At 36.6% G+C, this 19,532-nt stretch overlaps 1 protein-coding gene across 3 annotated transcripts in view; it reads left to right on the forward strand.

The window, feature by feature from the left end:
• Positions 1-12,212, forward strand: part of Ccn (cellular communication network factor protein Ccn) — a 470,858-nt gene extending 458,646 nt beyond the window's left edge. For all 3 annotated transcript variants that reach the window (XM_072299014.1, XM_072299015.1, XM_072299016.1), the window contains one exon: positions 8,613-12,212. In XM_072299014.1, coding sequence (XP_072155115.1) covers positions 8,613-8,933 — 321 coding nt within the window. In that variant the 3' untranslated portion in view covers positions 8,934-12,212. The remainder of the gene's footprint in view (positions 1-8,612) is intronic.
• The last annotated feature ends 7,320 nt before the right edge of the window (positions 12,213-19,532 follow it).

A 19,532-nucleotide genomic window follows, 5' to 3' on the forward strand; every position in this document is an offset into this window, starting at 1 on the left:
TAACCATACTGTCTACTTGAATTTTTTCCAATGAAGCTGCAGTTTAGTTAGTTACCAAATACCAGTATTGTAAATGACACGATACGGCTGACGCAATGCTAATCAGGCTAGGCTCTTTGGCCAGGGCGTAAGTTTCTATCAGGCTGCAACTTTATCAAGTGTTTTTGTAGTATGAAATACGCCAATGAATTAAAAGATCATCCTGGTATTTCTTTTTTTCGCTCCGACCGCAAAGCAAAATTGAATTTGAAGAAATCTCGAAAATGGCCATTTTTGGCTTTTTACCCATATTTTAGCATTAAATAAACGATTAAATTGATTAAACAACTACCTGGAACAAGTTTTTTTTCCCCTCAATTCAGACTTTCTGTCGTCCAAAAGAGGTTAGAACCACAGACATTTGATTTGACTATCAATATAGTCAGTTTCTCTCCATTCAATTTTCGAATGGATTAGTTATAATGAAAATGAAGATCCACTGAGCTATTCTGAAGAATAGCAATTCTCCCTTTTATCACGCGTACCGAGCAAAACAACGCATGACGGGCGTTTTGATCCCACTCTTAGGGCTTCGTTCCACACACACCAGGCCAAACGCATGAAAGAACAATGAGCCAAAAACCCGCCACGAAAATACTACGTGTCACTCGCTCACCACATACGGACTCAAGACATTTTCTTCACGTCAAAACTTTTTACTCGGCTTATTTAAGTTTCCGGCAGCGTTGCCAATTCCCCGGAAATAATTTCACGCGGCATCTGGTGTAACACCGTGCTTTAACACGCTCGCGGCAACCCTGCTTCGCGATGTAAAGGGTTTTGGGCGCTTGCCGAGTCAGAAATTTAGCAGACGATACAAGGGGCGTGCACCAGTGAGGAATGAGTTCCCGGAACAGAAACGGAGCAACAAATAGAGGATAAGGAAATGAAATTAATTATTCACGTGTCGTAACCGCCGAATGGGGTCGGGGCAAATACTTATGAGAGGGCTTAAGGGGGGGAGGGTGTCAGGTGGTATAATATTGCGAATCTGTGACGGCTGTGGCGGAGTTTGGAAGGACCAAACACGTGGTGATACATTTGCGTGTTTTTGGCTTCCTGAATGCTTGTTTGAGTCGTTTAGAATTCAGTGAAAATGGTATATTCTACTGCTCAAATTTTTGGAGCACATGGAATGAAAACATGTGATTATTTTGGGGATATTTCTTTGAAATCAGATTCAGCCCTATTTCTTTGCTTGCACATTACCTCATTACCAATATTTTAATAGCCAGTATTTTTAAAAGTGTCACTTGGTCGTCAATTTCCAATTTGAATATCAAAATGACAGATCGACAGTGAAACTTCAAGAATGCATATCTCAGTTGCGGCAATTTGAAATTTCCGTCACCATTTTATTTTTTAAAAGGCGACCGAACTAACATCATTGCTTGGAGTTTCTTACTTACAGAATTTTCTTCAAAAAGGGTAAAAATAATCACTGACATTTTAAAACGAGGCCGTTCTGTACTTCTTCATGTAGAAATTAATGTAAACCAGAGGTTTGGATAATCGCAAACCGAGATACGCATTTCAGAAGATTCACCATCGTAATGTTCCTTAACTCTTACCTAAAATCAACAACCTACTGACACCCCTCAAAGAAAAAAGAGGTATTACCATTACGTACCTACTGGTGAAAGTAAACCAGGAAGTTTCAGTGTATCATATTTATGTATTGAAACTTACTTTTCACATTTTGTTCATTTACATTTTTCGTCCCTGTAAGAGCGTAAACTTTGAGCCAGGACCAACGTTCTGGAACCCATTCACAATAAGTAACTAATTTTGCATTATAGTATTATGATTGTGGCATCAAAATCTTTCATTTTGGAAGAAAAACTCAAAAGTAGGACCAGTTTCTGATAATTCAAGCACCACTTTATTTATGTGGATGAGAAATCTTTCATGTACCTGCATCTTCGTCTATTTTAATGGCCAAAGTTCGAAACCGCGTATCTCCGTGTGCGACCTTGCAGACTTCTTGTCAATTTTTATCTTATCTTTGGAACACTAATCAACGTTCCTAATTTCTCAAAGACTCCCTTTATTATTCTACGGGTCTCTAGAATATTACGTGTAAAGTTCAATCTATATCAGGGACCTGATGGAGAAGTGCATCAAAGGGGGTAAGGTTCCGAAAGATTGGAAAGAGTCTTGGATCACAGCTACTCATAAAAAGGGCCGGAAGGAAGATTTCAAAAACTATAGAGATTTGTCGGTGACAGGAACGTTTGGTAAGATCTACGGGAAAATTTTGAAAGCGGAGATCGAATCAGAATGGAAGCCTAATGAAACAGAGGAGCAGGTGGGGTTTAGAAAGCATCGATCGACGATTGACCATCTGTTTTGTTTTACTCAGCTTATCGAGAAAAGTATGACAGTAAGAAAAGAGCTGCACTTAGTTTTCGAGGCGTGTTAGAGGCGATCATCAAAGCATAGAGTCGGAGGATGGCCAGGAGATAAAGGGTTGTGAACAGAACAAGTACCTAGGTGTATGCTTAACATCAAATGGCAAAATGGACCACACAATCAAAATCGTAATCTGTAGAGGAGGAAAGCCATTAAAATGATACATGGTATTCTTTGGAACCAGACGATATCCAAAGTTTACAAAAAGAAAATGTATAACTCCATCATCAAAAGCATACCCATGGTAGCGAGGTATGGCAGTTGAAGGATTGGCCCTTTGTTAAGGTGAGCAATATGGACTACTAGGGTGCGTCAAAAAAAATGAAAGTCTGAAATGTTCCGCTCCCCAGGCGGCAATCGATGACGTTTGGTAAAAAAACATGTTTGCCAAAATTTGGGCCAATTTCAACCATTTTAAATGGTGCCAAAGGTCAATTTTGTGATGAAATTATGATATTTTGGTTTAGACCTCGATTTCGTACAAAAAACTCGATTTTACGCTGAAATCGTGCGTTTACGAGAAAAATGCCAAAGAACTCGACTTGTAGAGGATGAAATTTTACACTAGGGAGACGTCTTTGTAACCGATAAAAATCAAATTGAACTAGAAAAACTCAACTCGATATTTATTTTTTCGGTCCTCAGAATTTCCGAGGTCTTACAAAGTAGAGGTTTAAAAGACTCATTTTTCACGAAAATAAGTCGAAAGAGGGTATAAATGAACTGTAGGCAAGTGTTGAGGATGCAAATGTCATCAGAACTTCCTCACACGGAAAAAAAAGTCCTGCCATTTTAATCGTCGTGACTGCTGAAGGAACAGCCCTTGGCTGTTAAAAAACGGCACAGCATCCTGGTTGTTAAAATAACATTACCTTTGTCTGTTATTACAACAGGCGCTTTGCTGTCACAATGACAGTAAATGAATGTAACAACGACAGCAAAATCTGCTCAACCTTCATCGAATAGTCTGTTACACTGGCAGCGCAGCTGCTGGCGTAAACGCCGGTTCCCCATCAGATTGACGTTCACGCTGCCTTCGATTTAACAGCGGCCGCTGCTGTCGAAATAGCAGCGTCGCTGTTCTCATGACAGCCAGTTCGTTTTTGAATTTAAATCCACGCTGCTGTCGATGTAGCAGCGCTGCTGCTCATGTAAAAGCTAAATCGCTCTTGAATTTTCATTCACACTGCTGTTAATGGAGCAGATACAATGCCACGCAACTGTAAAAAATTATGGTCATACTTACATGCTTATGTAAATAGCTGATAACTGCTTAACTGGTTTCAAGTAAATGATACAAAAACCGTAGATAATATTCCGGTCAAAGTAACATTTACAGACTAAATCAGTTTCACAATGAGTTAATTTCACAAAAATTTTAACAGTTTAAATGCACAGAAACACTACACAAAGTATACATCTTTGCAGTTCTCGGTGGGGCAGAATTGATCATGGCCTTGGGGTCGTCAACAAATTATGTGAGGCACATTTTAAACCCTTCCTCTCCATCCGTTATTTTCTTTTTTTCAAATAACCGAACTTTTCACTCGCAGCCTGGTCAGATACCGCACAGACACTGTATTACACATTGAAACACTTTACGCCATTAAGACAATGTCACGTTGGCATCATCAATAAAAAACAACGTAAGAACCAAACAGCAGATCGTGCTTATGAGTTGAAAACACCGAAAATGTATTATAAAAGGTTTCAAAAAATTCTACCAAGATTAAGATTTGCTAAATTATCACTTCATTTCATTTCAAAACAGCCTAAATTTCTTTGAACGAAAGAAAAGGAAAAAATCACACAATGGAATTGGGTCGGAAAGTAGAGAGGACAGGGCTAATGGTATAATCTACAGGAAACGAAATCAAAAGAGTGCCTGCATATAAATATGTAAGGCACGCTAAAAATAATCATTTGATGCACTGGACGCAAACCTAATTGAGTTGAGAGTGCGTGTAATGTCAATGGTGAAGTTGAAACCAAAAAGCACAAATATACGGCAGCAGAAATTTCGAATTGAACGGATTCATGATGATGCCTCAAAAAATGGCGTCTGCCCGCAACTGATTACAGTGTGCCCAAATTTGCTTATATCGTAAGAGTTACTTTCCTATGGAGCTACTAATTTTGCAGATCGCGCACTGAGTATCAAAACTAATCACTTTCTTCGCCAAAATTCACTCGCAAACACAATTTGAGCACGATTTCGAAACGCAAGCGCAAGACTTCTCTGACTCAAAACCACTGACTGTTGAACAAACGAAATCCCTTTAAACAATGACATGGCGGCCTCAGCGAACAGACTGGAATGCGGGAACAACGCCGAAGGAAGAAACAACCGAACGCCAGGCCCGGGCGGTTGGAGTTCTGAGAATTTCCCTGACCGGGCCCTTTGTCAGGACGGCGCGCAACCCTCGAGAAGGAGGGTGGGCAGTGTGGCGGGTAGGGTAGGAGAGGTTTTCTGCGTCACCGCTCGCAGCGGGGCGATCGACAACTGTATACAACTGCGCATGCGCGCTGCGCCGATCGCGCGGGACTGGCCGGGATGGAATGCTCCGTGCAACGGACAGCATTTTACTGTCAACTCGCTGTTAAATGAGAGGCTGCTATTTCGACACCCTCGCTGTTGCTTTAGCAGATTATTTCTGCAAATTTAACGACCTTCAAAACATTAGACCAACACCTGCACGAGTGTAAATTTAAAATCCAAACGAATGTCAAAATAACGTGTGGACTGTAAAATCAAAAGTCAATGACAGTCATTCCAAAAGCTTCAGGAACTGTTGATTTAATGACTGCGCCTGACGTTAACTCAGCAGTCGTGTGATGATGGAATAACATACAGAATGTTATTTCAAAAGCATCAATAAGATGTTGAGCTAACAGAGTTGCACACTTTTGTTTCAACATACTTAAAATGTTAAACTATCAGTCACGACAACTAAAAGAACAGAGAAACGTCAAACAAATTTAACATTCAATGCGACTGTTAAAATGACAGGTCTTTTTTTTCCGTGCAGTTTCAAAAAAAGTTCCAACTATTTTGCACAATCCTCCAAAAAGTGTACGGCTCGAGAAGCAGGATCGTACTAAAATAGTAAGGGAAAAGTGCGGTTTGACCGGGAAAAATTGCGTAACAAACTTTCCCTATGTAATCGTCATCAGTAGGTCCCCCTGAACAACTTCCTAAAAGTTAAAAATGGCCCGACCCCGGAATACCCCTCAAAAAAGTTAAAATTGAAAATGACGGCCGTAAGAAGAGGGTTCGAGAAATCGGTATTTTAAAACGCTCATTCTGTCTCATCATGTGAGGTATCATTTCCTATGTAATTTTGGTCGTAAATTTCATAAATGAATTCCACAAGGCCCTCCGGCCAAAGGGGGCGCTCCAAATCAAAGATGGCGGCCAAATGTGAAAGGCAGGAGGTCGCATTTTTTTAAATATTCACCGAAGGAACAAGGAAAGTGAAGTGTCTTTATTTTCATGTATTTACATATATGGCAAAGAAACTTAAATTTGATGTTATAAATGTATTTAATAAAGGAAATTAAAGGAAACATACGACTACCGAGAGAAACGTATGCTCAGAAGGGGCCTTGCGGAATTCATTCATGAAATTTACGACCAAAATTACATAGGAAATGATACCTCACATGATGAGACAGAATGAGCATTTTAAAATACCGATTTCCCGAACCCTCTTATTACGGCCGTCATTTTCAATTTTAACTTTTTTGAGGGGTATTCCGGGGTCGGGCCTTTTTTAACTTTTAGGAAGTTGTTCAGGGGGACCTACTGATGACGATTACATAGGGAAAGTTTGTTACGCAATTTTTCCCGGTCAAACCGCACTTTTCCCTTACTATTATAATACGATCCTGCTTCTCGAGCCGTACACTTTTTGGAGGATTGTGCAAAATAGTTGGAACTTTTTTTGAAACTGAGGAAGTTCTGATGACATTTGCATCCTCAACACTTGCCTACAGTTCATTTATACCCTCTTTCGACTTATTTTCGTGAAAAATGAGTCTTTTAAACCTCTACTTTGTAAGACCTCGGAAATTCTGAGGACCGAAAAAATAAATATCGAGTTGAGTTTTTCTAGTTCAATTTGATCTTTATCGGTTACAAAGACGTCTCCCTAGTGTAAAATTTCATCCTCTACAAGTCGAGTTCTTTGGCATTTTTCTCGTAAACGCACGATTTCAGCGTAAAATCGAGTTTTTTGTACGAAATCGAGGTCTAAACCAAAATATCATAATTTCATCACAAAATTGACCTTTGGCACCATTTAAAATGGTTGAAATTGGCCCAAATTTTGGCAAACATGTTTTTTTACCAAACGTCATCGATTGCCGCCTGGGGAGCGGAACATTTCAGACTTTCATTTTTTTTGACGCACCCTAATGGACTACTCGCGTAGATCAGTCAGAGTTTTGAGGAAGGATCACGTTCGGAATGAAAGGGAACGTGAAATTATGGGCTTCGAAGACAACAAAGTGCATGACATTTTTACGAAATAGCTTGTCTGGTATCGGCATTTGCAACGGATGCCTGATGATAGTTTGCCTTAGAAGGTTCTGGATCCCCCCCCCCCCTTTTACCTATAGGTACCTTTACGAATACACTGAAGATTGCTTTGCATACGTTCGTGAGGAGGGTCGCCTGGCCCTTTTTATAACCTGTGCTTGCAATCCTGGCTAGAAAGAAATAACGGATGAACTGATGCCTGATCCTAATGCTATTGATAGACATGATCTAAGAGCACGAGTGTCTCACTTCAAAGTTAAGAAACTTTGATTAATAAATTACAATTTCCCCATGATTGATATTAATTTACTTTCATATTTCTTATCGTAAAATTGAACCTTACATCATGCCGTGCCAATCACTTTGTAACTATTATAACGCAATCATCATTTTGCACTGACAATTCATCAAACTGATGCCACTTATGTTTTGTCATTTTTCCACATAACGAACATACAATCGAAAAACCCCAGTCAACGGAAGTTGCGGAGATTATCCGTTTCAAAACGGGAAGTACGATTTTTTAACATTACGCAATCATCATTTTGCACTATAACAATTCATCATACTTAAGCCAGTTTCATTTTGCCACTTTTCCCACAGTAAACATACTTACCATCAAAAAATGAACGAAAGTTGTGGATATATTCGTTTCAAAATTGGGAGTAAGATTTTATTTTATAGTGGATTGTTGAGTTCAACTGATGTAGCGCAGAAATGTATGTAAATTCATCCAGGAATTAAAATAGGATATCATTTAATTTAATATCAAAGAAGCTTCATTTCAAATTAAGTTTAAAAGTTTCTAGCGATTCTAAGGGTCTCGCAAACCGAGACCGGGGCCCGCTTGTTGAAAATTGTATCATCTGCCCCTCCAAGAAATTCTGGATGGTGCAACAAAACTTGAAAAATGCATAATCATTCATAGTTACGGCTTTGTTACTATATTATATTTTACTTTTCATGGACTTTTCCAATAAAAAAACAAAGAGTCTGGCATTTTTAAAACATTTTTTTTTTCAATTTCCACACAAAAGAGTGGTTAAATGTGACAAAATTAACGCAATGAAACAATTTGAAAGTTTATTAACCTTAAAATTCATAAAACTGGGTAATTTTTGTGCCAAAATTGAAGGTAGAGTAGCGCCACGGACGCCTCGAGATGCGCTCCAATAGAGTTAAAATTTCAAAAAAATTTCCTCCGGACCCTTCTCTTAGCTGGGAGTATCCCATACCCCCCAGACCCCCTGTTGGTGAGGTGGGGGGACCAGGCTCCCCCTAGCAAAATGATCCCGGTACATCTATGATTGCGAGAAAACTACTTGGCTTCGTACTTTGGCCATAGATTCATTCCAGTTATTTTATTTAAAACGTAGGAATTTAAAATTTTCAGTAAATTTGCAGTGCTTGCAGTTCCTCATTTCAGAATTCAGTCCATTAATTCCTTTGTAAAATTTTGCAAGAGACCGAATGGTGCGTTTAGTTGGCGTCCGACTGTCCATAATGTGAAAACCTTGCTTGGATTAGGTCTACTCGTTTAATAAACTAATTATTGGTCTATGTATGCTTATTACGTGGTTGCAAAAGCGTACCATAATATTCTTGGTTGATTTTGTATCAGAAAGGACATGAGTGCCGAGCAACGGGGAAGCTGCCGGGGCCAGTGTGGCTGACGTTCGGGCGGTGTCGGAGCCGGAAGAAGTTCCGGCCACGGGTCTGCGGGCAGTGCCCGGCCAAGTGCTGCGCACCCGAGCTGAGCACGACCATTAAGGTGGAGTTCTTCTGCTTCGAACGGCATTCCTTCAACGCTTCCCTCGAGGGCACCAGCTTCTGGCACCCCGTCTCCTCCGGCGACCACCTCATTGGCGAGTACTATAGCATCTTCCTCGACGTCGAGTGGATCCTCAAGTGTCGCTGCCCCGAATGCAAGAAGCAGAACTGAGGGCTCTTCCTTTCAGGAAAATCCCCCGAGGGCACCCTTCACGTTACGTGGCCGCTGCCGCTGCTCAGAGTGTCAAGAATCACGACTGAGTGGCATCACTCTCAAGGCAATCGCAAGAGAGCGCTAGTGGTGCTCCATGTTGGTATTTGGAACTACAATTTCCGGCTCAGTTTACAAACACCGTATGTACCATTAGTTTCCTTTTACACATACAAGGTTTAGGTGAGGCAGAAATTTTAGTTCTCAATTGCAAAATGTAGTCCAATTCAACTTCGATGATGTCACTCTGTCGTTTAGTGCAAAAAATCTAATTTGACTACATTTTGCGATCCGAAACTACAATATTTGGAAACATCATCTGTAAAAATAATCTTGTGCATTGGGAAACTAATAATGCATACGTTTTGTCTAACCTGAGCCAGAAAGTGTAATTGCAAAAATGTAAATTGTAAATCGCAAAATACTGTCTAACTGAGCACCATCTCACTCGAGGCAATCTCAAAAGGGTGCTGGGGACTCAAATTTTTCGGGAAAAGAGGAACCTAATCTTTTTTCGAGTGTATATTGGAGTAAATATTCATGAAGTGGACTTTGTTATCTCTTTTGCGATTTAAGTGACACCGTCTAAAAATCTGAGAGGGAACCAACTGGTTTCAATTCTCTTTAGTGATTTTTTCCGTTTTCACCCAAAACTCAATTCTCAGGATCGAAAACAAATGCATTTTACGGCAACGTAGAGGATGGTAGTCCCCCTCAACTGTTTCAAATACAAATGTTGGGTACGTATAAATTCTACTTGGAATTAAAATGGTTTGTTGTTAAAATTCAGCACCAAATATGCGTCCTCTGACATAATTTCACTAAAAACTTGATAGACACATCAGAAGCTTAAACATACCTTTCAAGTGAGAAATGAGGGTGTTTTCTGTAATCGTCAATTCAAAATCCCTGCTAGCCAAAAAATGGAGTCTACATAAGTCAAGTTTGTCCTCTTAAAATTAATTTTGATGTTTTTTGTGATAAATAATTTTCTCAGTGAGCCGGATTTTTCCTGTCATTTTTAGTAGTTCCGTATAGAGAAAAACGAGATTTTTTGGAGGAAAATTGTAGGTACCTCCCAGGCGTCTAGTTTGTCTGCAAAGAAGATTCGTGCTGCGTAAATTTTGATTTTTAAGCAGAAGAGAATTATGAGCCTTCGGATCTGAATGTAAACTATCAAACCCAATTTCTCTATTACAGATTCATTTTGATTACTGTTAAAACACCCTCTCCGTGAAATTTTGATGAGAAAACATACCCGACGGTGTCCTCCAATTCCTATTTTGTCTAGAGATCTAGTCCAATGACTGCTTACGACAAGCAGGTCCTCATTTTCCCATCAAATTTGATTCTCAACTCCTTTCAAATGCCACCACTGGGTCTCTTGAGTCAGATGAGTCGGAGATAAGATCTGAAAAATGTGTTTTATTATGTATCATATAGAGTGCATTTTATCGACAAAAAAAATTGTAAATTTTAATACAAAAGCACTTTTTAAAGAAGTCTCTATTAGTAATACATGCGAACTTCTTATTGAAGCATATGGTAATCAGAAGAGGTGAATCTCTTTTTATATTTGAAGTGGTTATTCGACGGTACGGTACCGTCGAATAAAACAAACGTTATTCGGCCGTATATACCGCCAAATTAAACGTTCTTTGGCGGTACGGTACCCTGACTAGAAAATCTTCTAAGTATCGCTAAGATACCTTTACCGGATAACTTTATGACCGCTTATCGGAAAATTTACAAATGCTGAGGTGCCTTTACTGGATGACTTTTTAACCGCTAACCAGAAAATTAATTTCCAACCGCTAAGGAGTCAACAGTAGGTATACATGCCGCAGGTAATATCACAATACCAGGTACTTCAGGCCGAATGTAAATGCACTTCGGTAACTCAGTGCTTCGGTGTTTACGTACACTCTAACTGTCGTCCGCACGCACTTTAGAAAATTTCTGTAGACAAACGTAGTTAAAAAACTTATGAATATTTTATTGCTATTACACGCAGTCAACAACTTGACGAAAACACAACTGAACGGTGAAACTGTGCAAAATTTTTGCGGGAGCCCGAAAATACGATGCCGGTCTCTGAGGCGAGTACTGGTGGGTTATTGATTTTTACGCGTCCAAGATTTCCTTCCTCACATAACTTCTCCTGATAAAACCGATAGATCACCATAGATGGTGCTTGCTTGCTTATCCGGAGGAAGCATCCTACCTATTGGAGATTTTCCGATTAGTGGTTAAAAAATCATCCGGTAAAGGCACCTTAGTGGTAGGAATTTTTCCGGTTAGCGGTTAAAAAAAGTCATCCGGTTAAGGCACTTTAACAGTAGGAAATTCTCCGGTCAGCGGTCAAAAAGTTATCCAATAAAAGCACCTTAGCAATACTTAGAAGATTTTTTGGTGAAGGTACCGTACCACCAAATAACATAACAGTTTCTTTGATGGTACCGTACCGCCAATTAAAGTTTTATCCGACGGTACCATTCCGCCAAATAACGTCATCCTTTTATTTCTTGAGAATGTGTTCTTCGTCTTTTTTCTTTTGGTTGCAATTTTGTGTCGAATACTAATAATACTAATCGAATTTGTGTGGTGCGACATCATTCTGAGCATTTCTTAGGCATCAGCCTGTAAGTCAGGGAAATTGAAGTGCTTAGTCCAGTTGGTATTTACGCGTTCCTTACGCTGTTTGTTCAAGCAGCGTAAGGAATCCGTATTTATGATTTGTCAGATTCCTCCAAGGTTTAGTATTAATTGTTTTCAGGAGGTAGCACAATTATACTTTGCAAAAAGAGCAGAGGCTTTGGAAATACCTTCTTCTGACAGTTTCTGAGGAAACATTCAGACATAGAACATAATAAGTTTACGAGCAAAAGCGATTGTCAAAAGTTTGATACTCTAAACTTTCTCCGTTCAAATTCATTACAAAGTAAATATTTCATTTGATGCAGGCTGCCGTGGTAAATGCTGATTCCCTTAAGTGCTGTAAAATAGACAAAATTCAATGTCACACGTCACAAACTTGTAAAAAAGGCTCTGATCAAGAACCAATAACATAGAAAAGTGCTATTTATCAGGTATATGGTGTCTCATGTCACAACTCCTTACTTATTTGATTTGAATACTCAGTACAAATGGAGAGAATTTACAACTACCCGTGTATATTGTAGAATAAGTGAACGAAATTGTATTTGTCTTCTTTTAATATAAATCTGTATTTTTCTCGAAGTGGAGTATCATAATTTAACCTTCCTTTTTTCCGATGAAAAGAGCCTCCAAAAAAAGGCCTTTTTTGGCCCCTTTTCTGAAACTCGGGGAATTCATTTAAATGTGGCCGGAACGAAACCTTATGATGACCTAAGACTCCAGTAAAAATTTTAGCTTGAGTATACGTCTGGTTTCGGAGATACAGCGGTGCAAAGTTTGCATATTTAAGCTTTAAGAATCTTCATATTTTCAAATCAACATCAGAGTGCACCTCACAATAAAAAAGCGTAAAGGAAGCATAATGATAAAAAAAAGCCTCTATTAAAAGTTTTAGCTCATGCATGACCCCTGTTTTGGTAGTGCACGTTGCAAGTTTACCTTTCTGAGCTTTAGAAATGCTCAGATTTTTAAGTATCTTGTTTAAAAACCAATATACATCAGCGCCGCTAGAGACGAATCCGTCCATGAAGTAGTACGACTAGGAGGCTTCAACCACGGCATTGTTCCAAAAAAGCACGAAAACTTGTCGTTTTGAAAATTTTGATTTTAAACGTTAAGTACATTTTTTTCAATACGAGATTAAAGCACAGACCAGTTTTGAATTATCGACAGTATCACCGTGATTCCAAAAATACACTACACAACATATCATTCACTCACAAGAAAAAACAATGAATTAAAATAAAATCATGGCAAGGTCCACTGCCGAAAATGGCGACGATTCCCATCTACCAACGCACGCTCTCACCAATGGTAGACGTACCATTGGTAACATCCACTGCAGAAATCCAATTGATGTCATATAAGTTTTTAAGACACCCGAATCAGTCTGTTTGGTCAATGAATTGTGTTTTGGTGGTTTTTTAGGAAAGTAAATAGACCAGCGAAAATATTTACGTCTATATTTACTATCATGAGCACCAAGTTTCCACGTCTGACCTTAAATGAGTTTGCAACCTCCAGGAAACGTAGTGTTGAACGTAATTCCTTACGACATTTCCAACTATCCATGGTGTCATAGGTGTTCTAAACACAATCTAAAATGTGGATATCAATCCATCAATTGTCAATGAAACCAAGGTGGAAGACGCATGGGTATCATCAACTCTGTGGCCGACGTTATTTGAGTCAATCAATTTAAAACTTTCCCTCAGAATTTGAGTGAACTGAATCATGTTCAATAAAAATGATCAAATTCCCATGCGTTGTCACAAGCTCAAAAGAAACAAACGATCACAATCCGAATGATAGCATCTGTTTAAAATTTGCCAGTATGAAATTTTATGCTGACAAATTGTCATGGAGTTACACCAAAAGGTCCTTAAGTTAGAAATTTAAATTTTTCAGTACAGCAAGAACGTCGATGCAAAGTTTTTTCTGCAGATTTACAATTTTTGATGCTGAAGTATTTAAAATACTATTAAAATCACCAGGTAAAAGTTCTTAGCCATCATCTTCAGTATCAATCATTTCACAAGCATCTGGAATTAATTATTTACAAGCCGGCAACAACGCCTGTAAACGTCAGTCCTCTTTTTCTGGAGATCGCGATTTTTCGTTCGTCGATTCTAAAATCTTTCAAAGAATCATTGTTAAGAATTTGTTGGTATCTTTTCTGAAAAATTAGGCAGGATGAACCTCTCTCTGTGGTAAAATTCTCTCATTTTATTTTTTTACACCCTCCATAGCCTTTGATTTTTCTGAACTTCTACTGTGTTAAACATCAAAGGACTTAACGAATTTATTGTGTTGTATATTTTAATTGAAAGAAGAAGAAGAAAAAAAAACAATCGATGACAAATCACTTGTTTGGATATGGCATAAGAAAATTGAAAACTTACCCAGTTAGACAAAAAATATTTTTAAGAAATTTTAAAAATATTAAATTAATATTTTCACAAAATATTTTTAAAAACCTTTTATATTATTTTTAAAATCTACTCATGTTAACCTCAGTTAATTTGAAAAATATTTTTTGAATATTTTCAAAATATTTCTTGAATTTTTTCAAAGTATTGTAAGAATATTTTAAAAATATTGCACAAGTATTGCATCCTAGAGTACGCGCTCTCTAGGTGATATGTTTGGTATTAATGTTCTTCCGAACGTGCATATGCGTTGCTACCAGGTGGTGGATCATCGTAGAGTTGTGACTTACTTTAAAATCCGCGCCGTCCTAGTCGGGATTAGAACCCACGCCTCGGGATGGAGTTGCAATCCGTAGTCCAGTACTTTACCACCAGACCAGCCAGGCTTCCTACAGATGGGCCCCTAAATTCAATCTCTTAACTATCGCAGGCCTCTGAGTCCGTAATATGTTTGTTTGATTCTTATGATATTTTACCAGACTTTATTATTTATTATTTTTTAATTGTTTTTTATTTCATCATGTAATTTTTTCATTCTCATTTTTTTTAACTCTCTCTCATTTTTTTTTAACTATCTCTTTCTTTTTTAAGTATCATTTTTTTTAACTCATTCTTTTTTTTTAACTCTCATTTTTTTTAACTTTCTCTTTTTTTTATTTTTTTTTTATTTATTTTTTTTTTAAACCAAATTAACGTTTTTTATAATTGCGTCTTTTTCCAGTTTTAATTATTTGGGCCTTTTTCTAGTTTGAATTTATGTCGATGTATTTATGTTATTTATTTATTGTTATTATTTCTTTTTTTTCTTATAATTTTTATAATATTAATTCAAACATTTTAAAAAAATTTAATATTTTAAAAATATTATGAAATATTATTTTTAAAATATTAACAAAAATAATTATGATATATTTTAACAATATTATAAAATATTATTTTAAAAATGTTTACTTTTTATATTTTTAAAGTATTTTTGGAATATTTTAAAAATATTATAAGATATTATTTTTAAAACGTTTACTTTTAATATTTTTAAAATGTTCACATTTTATATTATAAAAATATTCCACAAATATTTCAAAAATATGTCATATTTTATATTTTAAAAGTATTTTGAAAAATATTTTTGGAATACTTTTAAAACATTCTTGAAATATTTTAAAAATATAAAGAAGAAAATATTTTCTGTAAATATTTTTGAAATAAGGTGCATATTTTTAAAATATTTTAAAAATATTGCTGTCTAACTGGGTAGTAATACCCGTCTCCCAACAACAACGATAAATTAAGCGTAGAGAGGGGGAAGGGGCAAAACAAACAAAGAAAAATCCAAAGAAAACGAAAAATAACTTACCTGTTATTCACTAAAAAGTCCTAGAGTTGGGCACACTTTTTCTATTTAAAATGACTAAAATGTATTGTAATTAAAATTTGGTTGAATTCATTATTAAAAAAAGGACGAAGTTGCATGATCGCGAGGCGCACAAATTTGTGAGTCTCGCTCTTGACCAGGTCAACACGCGAACCGCCTGAAGTCGTTATTGCATTCGGAACTGTTTGGACATATTCCGATTAAATTTCTGGTTTTTTCTGTCACTTCCGAAAAGTTGCCGCACAGCGTAATGGCATGGAAGAGGAAACTGGGCTCCTTTTTTCTCCCGATAATTTGGGTCACTGTATAAGTGATCGAAGTCATGCTGATTGAGGAGGTATAATTGAAAATACTTGAAGGCGACAAAATAATACCATCAGAATCGACGAGTGAAGTCCAAAATTCGACGTCCCTCGCACGATGAAAAGTGACTCCCCAGATAAGACAGGAATATTTAGCCAATATTTAAACAATATTGTTTTGGTATTTATGCAAACATTGGGCCAATATTGGTTAAATATTGAGCCAATGTTAAAATCGTACACCATCTTTCCTTTTGGCATAAATACTGTGCCAATACTTTGGCTGAGAATACTGTGCCAGTACTTCAAAGGGAAAGTATTTGGATATCAATATTGAGACAATACTACACCAATATTGAATCAATTTAGGGGTTCGCAGCTAGGGGATGGTGGAAAAGGGTTAATTGTGGAAATAATTTTAGAAACCATGAAAAATAAAAATAATGAAACCACTGGGATGTTATTGAATCGATTTTGCAGATTAGAAATTTTTCATCCACCTTGGGGATTGAACCCGGGACCTACCTAACACTAACCGACGACCCTACCGATTGAGCTTCACTAGACGATGTATTTTAGTGACTTAAAACCGGTATTTAACGTCGAGTTGGACGGGCAACTAGGATATTTTCCATCTGCCTGGATTTGTCCGTGTATTTATTTTACTTTTTACTTTACTATATTTTTTAAATTTATTTTATCGTTTTACTTTGTTTTATTTCCTTGCTGACTCTATTTTTTTCTTCACTCTATTTTTTTTTTTTTTTTTCAAGCACTTCATTTTTTTTCTTTAATTATTTACTTCTTATTCCTTTACTTTGTTTTGTTTTACTGTAATTTATTTTAATACTTCATCATAATTTTTTTGACTTCAGTTAATTCTTTAAATTCATTCTATTCTTTAACCTCATTTAGTTTTTTCCCTTATACTTTATTTTTTTCTTCATCTCAGTTTTTTTACTTCATCTCCTTGCTCCCTCTAATGTTTTACTTCAGTTTAGTCTTTGACTTCATTTTATCATTAATTTGATTTACTTCATTTTATTTCTCTTCTTTTGTCTCTGTTATTCTATTATTTCCACCATTCTATTATTTTATTTATTTTTTTCTCTTTAAATTTTTCATCGACATTCTGAGATGCATTTTGCATTTGATTGCAGTTTGATGTCTTCCTCATAAAGACTATGCAGGTGCGATTGCCATAATCTCACAGCTGCACAGCTACTAAGTGCAAGTTCTACAGGAGACCAATAAGCACACGAGATCAAGAATTTCTTCTTCAGTTGAATTTAAATGTTTCATTTGAAATTTGAAAAATAAAAAATAAACAACCAGATGTGAATGAATGATAACATTCTCATTCAATGATAATATTCACAACAGTACATGAACTACAAACGAAACAAAAAAAGAAATAAACTGAGATCACGCGCAAATACATTGAAAATGACCTCAAGGAGGTGGAAATTCAACAATTTCTTGGGAGGCAAAAAAATATATATTATATTATATTATATTAAATTTGACAACAACTGCAATAACCTTTATGAATAATAAGGTTGAAAATAATGGATAATTGTTCAGAAAGAACACATTTGAGCTACGTCTTAAATCTAAGCCTTATTATGTTTAATACTTTTCGTTATGGGCAGGCATTTAGTATGATGACTTATACCGATTAGGATATCGAAAATATTTTAAAAATATTTTGAATAGCAGTATTATTGTTTAAAATATTTTCAAAATATTTTGAAAATACTTACCAATGCATTACTGTCTTTTAAAATGTTTTTAAAATATATAATAAATATTTTGAATATAAATATTATATGTACTGATATTTTAAAAATACTCTCACGATATAAATTTTTACAGTATTGAAATACAAATATTTTGAAAATATTTTTATGATGTTTTGGGTAAACATATTATTTTTAAAAATACTAAATGATGATTCTTTAAATATTTTCTAAAAAAATAATTTTGATTATAATATTATCAAAATATTGTCAGTATTGTGTAAATATTGCGACAGTACTGACAATATTTGCCCAATATTGTAAAAATATTATGTCTTATCTGGGTCTATTCCAAGATTGCCAAATTGACTCAAACAATTTAATGTTTTTACAAAAAACCAGAAGCGCAATTTTTGTCGAAAATTGTTCTGATTTTCACATAAAATGAGAAAAAAATCAGTGAAATTTTCAACTAAAATGGTCTAAAATTCTCCGAGTAAAAATGCAATCTGTGGGGTAAATTTGGCAACATTGAAATTTGGTTACGCTCTTTTGTGCGGGAAACGTCGAATTGTGCTTTAAGTGTTTGGCGAACCCAAGAAATCTTGCGGATACGATAAAACGCCTCTAGTATAAAATATTAAATTTTAACAAAAAAACATTACGCTTCAAAAATAAAAAACCTAAATTTGGACTAGTCAGTCTTTAAATTAACGAAGTATGAAAGAAGTAAAATCTAAGAAAACAAAAATTTTGACAAACAAATGCGGTTTACGTGAGGCAACGCTTGACCCTCCCCCCCGTAAGGCACCTCTTGAACCCCCCCCCCCCCCCCCGAGTGTATTACGTAATTTGTGGACGGCCTCTAAACTCGAGGCAGCCGATATGAAGTGTCTCTCAGAAAATGCGGTCATTAATAAATTTGCCGAATCTATAACAAAAATTATAAAAAAAAATGAAGTGGACCACTTGACGAGGTACGAAATTAAGCATTCTGATACATGTCTCTCAACCAAAATGTCACGTAGAACACGATTTGCGCAACAAAAATCACTGAAATAACTCCTAACCAGTATATTTAATGTTTCTTGACTCGTGAATTCAAACCTCCCGCTCATGAAAACTCAATGGTCTACGTGAGTCAAATTGCACACGAAACATTACCATGACACTCTCTGCGATGTGACAATCTTGCAACCTCAATCTTGACGCTTTGGCTCAGCTATAGCAAGTTGTTTATAGTTTGAACAACACAGGGTGGGAAATGAACAGTGCTGGATTGAGAAGCTTGTCGAAACCGTTGTAGTACGCAATTGGACTCAAATAGAGTATCGAGTTTCGTGTGATCGGACAATTCAAATTTTCAATGCAAAGTAAAAACGTTAATATATTAGGTACAAAATGATTCCGGTACTTTACGATGCAAGGACCGTGTTTTACGTGGAATTCTGGTTGAGGAACATGTATTAGAATCCTTAAATTCGTAGCTTGTCTTGTCTAGTGGTCCATTGAGACTTTACACTGAAAAAAAAAGGGTCAGATTTTAGCCAAACTGGTCAGTTCAGCGGCGATTAGGCTAATATCCAAACAGTTTGAAGTAGGAAACAAAACCTCTGAGCTCCTAGCATAACCAAGTTTATATCCTATCTAAACCTCATTTTAGATTCATCACAAACCCAAAAGTTTATGTTGTATCTAAACCACTTCTAGGTAGTATCTGAACTAGTTCGGCTATAATCCAAACTAGCCATATACCGTCACAAACTATTTAGGTAGGTGCAGTGACGAATCACGTGCGTTTAAGAAAGTCCGTTACTTTTTCAGTCTCAGTTTAAATGCTAATGGCGTCGCGAGTCGGTCGTATCGAGTCGGTTAACGAATTATAGTAATAAAAATTGATTATCTCAAGTGCTGTGCTATTTCAAATTCACCGCTCATTCTCAGAATCGTCAGGGGCGCTCTCTGAAGGCAGTAGAACTTAACTCTCAGTCAGTCAGTGCTGTTGATGTCAACAGAAACTGATACCACCATCCCGATCCCGGTGGGTGAGTCAAGGTATT

Source organism: Bemisia tabaci, chromosome 3 (genome assembly GCF_918797505.1).
Source record: "Bemisia tabaci chromosome 3, PGI_BMITA_v3".
Taxonomy (NCBI): Eukaryota; Metazoa; Arthropoda; class Insecta; order Hemiptera; family Aleyrodidae; genus Bemisia; species Bemisia tabaci.